The sequence below is a fragment of the Patiria miniata genome, unplaced genomic scaffold, assembly GCF_015706575.1.
Source record: "Patiria miniata isolate m_02_andy unplaced genomic scaffold, ASM1570657v1 HiC_scaffold_20, whole genome shotgun sequence".
NCBI classification, from domain to species: Eukaryota; Metazoa; Echinodermata; class Asteroidea; order Valvatida; family Asterinidae; genus Patiria; species Patiria miniata.
In genome coordinates, this window is record NW_024037059.1 from 6,882,535 (window position 1) to 6,890,527 (window position 7,993).

At 42.0% G+C, this 7,993-nt stretch overlaps 1 protein-coding gene across 2 annotated transcripts; it reads right to left on the reverse strand.

Moving 5' to 3' along the window:
* Window positions 1-481: 481 nt before the first annotated feature.
* LOC119728562 (caseinolytic peptidase B protein homolog) lies at window positions 482-5,703 on the reverse strand. Of its 2 annotated transcripts, XM_038200851.1 has the most exons (13): window positions 5,398-5,703; window positions 5,096-5,150; window positions 4,792-4,878; window positions 4,332-4,435; window positions 3,899-4,027; window positions 3,518-3,615; window positions 3,265-3,379; window positions 3,013-3,090; window positions 2,470-2,732; window positions 2,000-2,156; window positions 1,182-1,375; window positions 943-1,047; window positions 482-798 (listed from the first exon to the last, which is right to left on the reverse strand). In XM_038200851.1, exons 1-13 carry the CDS (start codon window positions 5,681-5,683, stop codon window positions 541-543), a joined length of 1,929 nt encoding a protein of 642 aa, XP_038056779.1. In that variant the 5' UTR covers window positions 5,684-5,703; the 3' UTR covers window positions 482-540. The 2 variants fall into 2 exon arrangements, with proteins under 2 accessions (XP_038056779.1, XP_038056781.1); XM_038200853.1 differs by lacking the exon at window positions 4,792-4,878.
* Between the last annotated feature and the right edge of the window lie 2,290 nt (window positions 5,704-7,993).

Here is a 7,993-nt window from a genome sequence, read left to right on the forward strand (position 1 = left end):
AGGGCACTTGCACATCCGTGCTGGAATGTACACCGTTTTTTTTCCCGGACACTTGGCCTCCGTAAAATCAAACAGTGGGGGGCTGTTCAAACCGACGATTATGCACACTAACGGACAATATATGGTGCTTTTAACGGCGATACATGCGCGAAATTAAAAAAAAAAGGCACCCGCACCGGCACCGGCCGATGGCACAAAAAAGGCCACCACTAAAGGGCACTTGTTCAGAACAAAGGGCAATTGTTACAAAAAAGGGCACTCTTTAAAAAATATTGGGGTGGGGGGGAAGCGCTGGTGAAAAAAGGCATTTGAATAGAAAAGGGCAGTCTTTACAAAATATTGGGGGTAAATACCCCCCCCCCACACCGCCCGCTGGCTAGCCTATGCTTTGAGGCGCCACATAATGACAAACGGATTAAACTCTCCACAATGAGAGAGGGCAGCCTTTACAAAGGATGGGAGATGCACTGATAAATCAGGCTAAAGAATGAATCCTCCTTCAACTACTTTATTTCTACCACAAGAGGGCGCTTTTCAACATTATAAGCGAGCTTTAAAGTCCACATTATCCGGAACAGGTACATTCTGCAGGTCCAGCGTTTTCTTGCCACCCTTGGACACAATCTGCAGTCTCAACAGGCTCTGATGGGAAACTGCCGGCTCAGGGGGTGAACTTTTGTTCATAGAGGGCGCTGTTTCATCAAGACTGGTTTCCACGGTGATGCGGAGCTGGCATCCTCTCTCGATTAGTTGCTGTTCTTGTGCGGCTGCTAGTTGGTTGACAACACGTCTTTCCACCTATCAATTGGATAGGACAGAAAAACACTAGGTTTAAATGTGCACATTTCAACAAGCAGGCACATTGTACTGCAATGAATAGAAATTTGTTGTATATCCCCACATCAGTTAACTTTTGTTTCTTATGTAAGTCGATTTCCCTACCTCATGTTTGATCGACCTTGCACCATAATGCACATCATACCCATCAGCCAATACGTCAAGCACCTGTCTATCCCAACTGAGATCAATGTCATGTCTCTCCATGGCCTGTGGTGGAGAAGAAACAAAAGGAACAGGAGTGAACAAGCATCTCTATACGTCAATCATTTCATTCCATCTACCGTTCATGCACAGAGCCAATCATCCACAAACACCTCTCAATAACTCCATAGTAATCTAACCTTCTTGGCCCAGAAGTCCAGCTCCTTGGTGACCAGCTTGATGAGTTCAGACCGAGAGAACGGGAGGAAGTAGACCATCTCATTGATGCGGCCAAGGAACTCATCCCTCCTGAAATGATGCTTCAGGATGGGCTGCACCACCTCCTCCTTGAACTTCCGAGAGACGGTTACCTTCTCAGGAATCTCAAGGTCACCTTCAAAGATGCAAAATAATTCAAGCATGAATTATCTGAAACTAAGGCTCTAGAAGCTAAATACACACTGATATTTCTGCCAATTAGCCAGCCTGGTCAAATAGCTTATGCTAGCACTCAATTTATAGCATGGTTGCCAATCATTCACTTCTCAACTAGTCAGCCAACATATCAGGCCAACAAACAAGACAGTCAGAATTGTTTTCTGTAACTCAACCAATATTTTCTGGCGAGTCAAGTCTAGTAAATCCACAAGCAAGCCAACTTGTCAGCCTAGGGCCAACAGTCCGATAAAAAAACAAGCATTTAATATCACTAGCTGTAAATAAGTATGCCAGTGACAAATGTTGGCCCGCAATCAGCAAACCTTGGCCAACAATCATCTTGTCAACCAGCAGGTCGGAAGTTATTGTCAACAAAACTCCACTGCCAGCCAGTAAGTGTAAAACAGAGAGCATGCCAACCTCTAGAGCCAGCCAGCAAGCCAGCTATCCAGCAAACCATTCAATTTTAGCCAACTAAATAAGGCAACCAGGTTTGGCAAAAGATACAAAATTTTGATTGACATTGACACATAATTGACAATAATTGATATTGACAATTATCCCCAACTCATCTGTTTACCCAATTTCCCAGCATGCCTCTGTTTTGCTATCTCCTCTGCCTCCCGTCTAAGTTGCAGTCCATATCTAGCAATCTCATCGCTTGCTAAGTTAGAAGTCATGACAAAGATGGCATCCTTGCACTCAATGGTTTTCCCTTTGCCATCTGTCAAACGACCCTGGATGTCAAAGAAATATATCAATAAATAAAAAGATAGCAAGACCTATAGCAAATACACTCACTTAACATACACGTAGGTTTAATGTTCTTAACATTTGCGTGTATGTCATAATTGCGATGATGTGCTGGTCGTTCTGTGTCTGGCCGTGACGATCCAAGTGAGATGTTGCAACAGAATTTGGACTTATCATTGCATTTCTGCATGGGGAGTCCCCCTAGAATGAAAAGACCAGGCCCCAGGAAGAACAGTTCATTGTCAACGGATGGGTCTACCCTTGTAGAATGAGATAGGACTAAAATAGATAAGTTACCTCATCAAACAGCTGCAGCATGATAGTTAGCACGTCAGGGTGCGCCTTGTCTACTTCATCAAACAGCACCACAGCGTTGCTGCAAGCCTTCAGTTTCTTAGTCAGCTGACCGCCTTGCTCATGCCCGACGTAACCAGGTGGGGAACCGATGAACTTGGCCACTTCATGTTTCTCCTGGTACTCAGACATGTCGATCCTGATGAATCCCTTCTTGACGTCTTTGTGGAGGTACCTGGCGATCTGCTTGGCAAGCTCTGTCTTTCCTGCACAATGAAATGTACCGGTGACAGTGCTGTAGTCAAAGTCCATCAAATCGCAACTCACATGAACAATGACCAAGGAATGCCTTTGTAAATATCAGTTCATTTGAACAGCTTGTGACTTGACTTGGGAATGTTTGTGATTAACGTATTAGAGGACTTGCCTAAAACTCTGAAAAATTAACAAGGAAAAATCTCTTTTGTTATCAATCCAAGTTTACTAAGGACTTCATTAGATATTCTTAGACTTTAGTATTCATTAGATGTTGAAAGATGCTCTTACCAATGCCTGATGAACCCAGGAACAGAAACACAAGAGGATGGTCATCGTCCATCCACCCATTTTCTTTCCTCCTTATTGCTTCAATAGAGCAACAAAAGAACAAAAACGACGCATTATTACAAAGCATTAAAGGTGCTTTCACAAATTGTTACATGGTAAGAAAAAATACTTTTCATTGGTCAAGTCAATTAAAAAAATATGAGAAAGGGTGATTGTGATCGTCATTTAGGTTAAGTTTATGGTTGTACTGACCAGATGCAACTGTTGCTATAGCCCCTTCCTGACCAATGATGAATTCCTTGAGTCTTTGCTCCAATGGATACCTCCGCCTCTCTTCTGCTGATCTCTGTTCCTCAAGCAATTTAAACTATTTAACAAAGAAAGCCAACAGTTGGTTAGTGTAGTGTCCTCTCAAACTCTATGGACTCACAGCCATTCATTCCATACTATTCCCTTCAACCTAAGCTTGAATTGTTTTGCTAGATGATGTTGAGGTTGCACATACATCTTTTTCGTGTTTCTGGAGTAGCTCCTTGATGACAGTACTTTTGGCATACTGTACTGGGGTGTGGCCGCTGTCGTTTTCCTGAAGGGGATTCGCTCCTGTTACAAAAGAAGCAAAACAAGATAAACAATGGTTGATAATATGTGCTGCTTTCTAATGGACAGTTCTGGATTTGGACACAAGCCTGGTCAATCTCTGGTTCTTGTCCATTTCTCATAATAGTTGTGACAAAGTTTGACTTGATGCCATGATGTACAATGTAATTGATAAATGTGTCCTCTTTCATCAACAGTCAGGAAGGGTCCATTGAGTCTTACTCAGTAACCTATTTCCGACTTTAAGTTGATTAAAGTCACCACAGCACTTCTTCTGTCACCCTACCTGCTTCCAGAAGCATCTTAGTGATAGGAAGGTCATCAACCAAGACGCTGTAATGTAATGCAGTGCATCCTTTGAATGTTGCTCGGTTGTTTAGTTTGTCACTGAACTCATCCTCCCTTGTGACAAGGACTGTGAAAGAAAATCGGCAAGAAGCAAAGCACAATATTAAAAGGTTAACCTGATGAAAAGGTAAAAAATTGAAATGCCTAAATTGAAGCTTCCACCTAATCATGTAAAAAGCTCAATATACCCAGATCTTACATCCAGTTTTTCATTAGGACAGTTCTACATTCCAGCTTTACACCCACAGAAAACTTTACATTAAATTATAAAAGCTTTGGTGCCCCATATTCTGGTTCTCTTCTTCTCTCTTATCAATTTTCTTAAGCGGAGACGAGCCCCCAAATCCCTCACGAACCATACAAGTACCTACCATGTAATGAATTGATGCCCTTGTTCTGTGACACATTCCACACATTTGTGAAGTCATCACCAAGATTGGGATCAGCACCGGCCTGCAATAGGGCTCGTACCACACTGGTAAAAGGCAACAACAAAGTGGACTGTTACCCTCAACAAAACTCAATACATTGGATTGACTAATATAATAAATTGAAATGATGACATTTCAACTTTCTTTAATGTAAACATATTTTCTTGAAAACAGCATAGCAATAAGTAGGAACAACTTAAAAAATACAGGACCATACAATATATATCAGGCAATATAAAGCATGCTGCTCAGTCACCATGTGCCTGCATACATGTAGTACATCTCTGCTGAGGAGATTACCGCACCAAAACCATTAACGTGTACAATCTCTATGTTTTTTACTTTCACAGCGTGCAAAATACAGGAAGACTGAGATGTACAGTAAAAGTCTCACAATCACCTTTCATTCTTGTTGATGGCCGCTACCTGCAGGGCCGTCCAACCAAGTGGATGACGCTCATTGACATCTATGCCAGCTTGGATTAGCCTATTTAGAACCAGTTTTTTAATGTAAACGGATATTAAATGTTCATGAGCACAGTTGTTTATTCAACAAATCCAAATGACTTGTGTCAAATAGCCAGATTAACAGGAAAATATGGCCTAGGAACAGCAGGGCCTACTGCCTTCCTCACGTGCTAAAATTAGGTTTCAAAGTTTCATAAATGTCATAAATAACACAACATTAATGAATGCTGATTTACCTTTTAACTTCTGAAACATTGTTTCTTCTTGCAGCTATGAACCACCTCTCTTTCACTGCAACAAAACGAGGCACCTTGTGAATATTTTCAGTATACACTTAAAACTAGATTCGAGAAACATTCCCAATTCTGTTATAAAATACTTCCAAAATGCACTCAACTCTGGCATAAGTACTGTGTACACAACCAAAGAAGTGGCGTACATGCGTAAGGATTCTACATTCTTCACAAATGTTTTTCTTCATGTTCCCCGCTCATTAAATTGAAAGAATCTAGTTTGACAAAGTTTTCACATTTCTTACCCGTATCACTAATGTTTGATTCAGCGCAACGTGCATGCGCCAATGCAACGCCGCAGAGACCCGTCAAAGAAACGCCTGCGCAACCTATCGCAATCGCCGGTCTAGAAAAAGTCACGGAAAAATATCTTAAAGGCGTCAGTGAGCGTCTAAAGCCAAATATGCTGTAATTTGAATTGTATTCTCGCAAAAATATTAAAAGTCTCTTTTTTTGGGTACCGTTTGCCACGAAATTCGCTTGAAATCGAAGGACAGCCCGAAAAATTCGCAAGCGTATGGAGGCTGCCATTTTGAGAATAGCGCCCCCTAGAGGTGTGAAATTGGTCAATATCACTTTTCTGTAGAGGGCGTCTTTTATCTCAAGTTATCTCATTTTTCTTGAAACTGAGGCCGTGTCCGAAACGGGCTTCCAGAGCTACGGCTACGTCTATTGTCAGCGCGTCCCCGCGTATTTTCAATGGGCGCAGACCTAGACCTAGCTCTAGCCAACTGATTCGGATGCAGCCACAGGCTGCATCCGAATCAACTGTGTAGAGCTAGCTAGGTCTAGGTCCGCGCCCATTGCAAATACGCTGGGACGCGCTGACAATAGACGTAGCCGTAGCTCTGGAAGCCCGTTTCGGACGCGGCCTTACACAGTAGCTAATTGGCCTATTCAATTATTTTTCACACTGCAATTAAAATATGTAAAAGGAAATTAAAATGGACTTTGTGTAATTAAAGTGGTACTCGCTTGAAAGCGAAATTCGCAGGCGCATGGTGGAGGCAACCATTTTGAAATAGCGCGCCCCCTTGACGTGAGGTTTTTTAATATCCTGTAGGCCTATATTAATATTATCTCAGTTTCTTCGAGCTAACCGTAGCTTATTGCCCTGTTCAATTATCATTTTGACACAACTTAAATGTACTTTGGCCTTATAGCCCGTGGGGGGGGGGGGGGGGGGGGGGGGGGGGGGGGGGCAAGGGCGGATCCAGAACACAATTTTTTTTGGGGGGGGGCCAAAAAAATTTTGGTACCCCAAAAAAGTGGGTCAAAAAATTAGGGCATGGGGTTCGGGGCCCGCTAAAGGGCCCCGAAAATTTTTGGGATTCTAGATGCTCTATGGTGCGATCTGAGGCAATTTCTGACCACTTTAGCCAATGTTTTTTGAGGAAAAGATGGTGGTGTACTCATTGCCTGCCTTTATTGCGACGTCACAAAAAAAAAAAAATTGGTTTCGGGGGGGGGGGGGGCATGGCCCCCTTTGGCCCTCCCCCCTGGATCCGCCCTTGTGGGGGGGGGGGGGGAGGTTGTTTCAATCAAATAATTTGGTTGCTTAAACTTCACTAAAGTAGTGGAGATATAGCAATGCACGTAGCTCAGTGAAGGCCCTACCTTGCCAATGGAAGTTCTGCAAATAATCCCTGGTAGACCTATTAGGCTTTAGTGCTCTCATCTGAAAGGCTTAGATGTTCGCATTTTGTCAGTGGATGGTATGCTAAATCTATTCTATCAATCATTTGGGCAATTTTTAATAGGCCAATGCCTTTCCGAAGTATTGATTTGTTTCGGAGGAAATCCGCCCTGCCCTGCAAGCGGCAGCTTTTGAGGACCTGCAACACAAGATAGATTTACTCGATTAATAAAAATCATTCTGGAGAATCTAGCGAGTGTACAAAGATCATGTTGATACTACATTGCCCTTAAGGGTACTAAGCGTGTTGACGCTACGGACCTCTGCAAAACAGTGATTAACCGAGATTATTGTCGGTAGGCCTACACTGCGGTTACATAATACAAGGAGTTTGAACCAGTCCGATGTTCAATTTCCAATTTATTTATCGTGTTCTTATTCGCTCAAGTCATTCCTGTCTGCGCGGTTTACATTCGTGATCAGCAACTGAGAGAGACTGGGGACGATAGATAAATATCATCACAGAAAAATCACGAATTCTTGATCACCAAGGAGATTTTTCAAATGTAATCAGGTTTGTTTAATAGCTTGAATCAAAATCGGAAAATTGGAGCGGTGGGACATTTTTTCTTCAGTAAAAGGCAAAGTTTTAAATGGCATCTTCTCTTTCACGTCGACCAAAAAATTGATTATCAAAACCCTTACTCGGTCGGTTTGAAATTGAGAAGATATACAATTATACACGAAACAAACAATTTCATGGAAAAGCTTGGCCATTTTAAAGGAAATCTACGAGAAGTGACAAGAAAACTATTTAATAATCAACCAAAGATGCAGAAAAGAAAGGGGGAAACACTGACGACAAATGTATGCATTATTTTTGCTATTAACTATATTATGTACTGCAGTGAATCTATGTTCAAACAGAAAAGACGAAAGGTACAGATAAGCAAACAGACATTAATAATGTTGAGCTTACGCACACTGACATTCGATCACTAATTATACAGTGCACTATATCATTCCAGTTTCGTGGTCAAGAGAACAACTGCCTTAAAAAAAGTCATTCTAATTTTGGGAGAGGATGGTATAAGGAAAGTAACCGTCTCATGTTACACATGGGAAACATTTGTACTCAGATTATTATGTAAAAGTCTTCACTGATTTGTCGCAACATTCTTACGGCATATTATGCCATTCAGTGT

Excerpts from the sequence above, each read along its gene's own strand:
- LOC119728562 (XM_038200851.1), bottom strand. The coding sequence starts at position 5,683 with ATGGCAGCCTCCATACGCTTGCGAATTTTTCGGGCTGTCCTTCGATTT. Across the intron at positions 2,157-2,469 it reads TGCTGCAGCTGTTTGATGAG|GGTCGTTTGACAGATGGCAA; the intron begins GTAACTTATCTA and ends TTTGACATCCAG. Across the intron at positions 1,048-1,181 it reads TGGACTTCTGGGCCAAGAAG|GCCATGGAGAGACATGACAT; the intron begins GTTAGATTACTA and ends TCTCCACCACAG.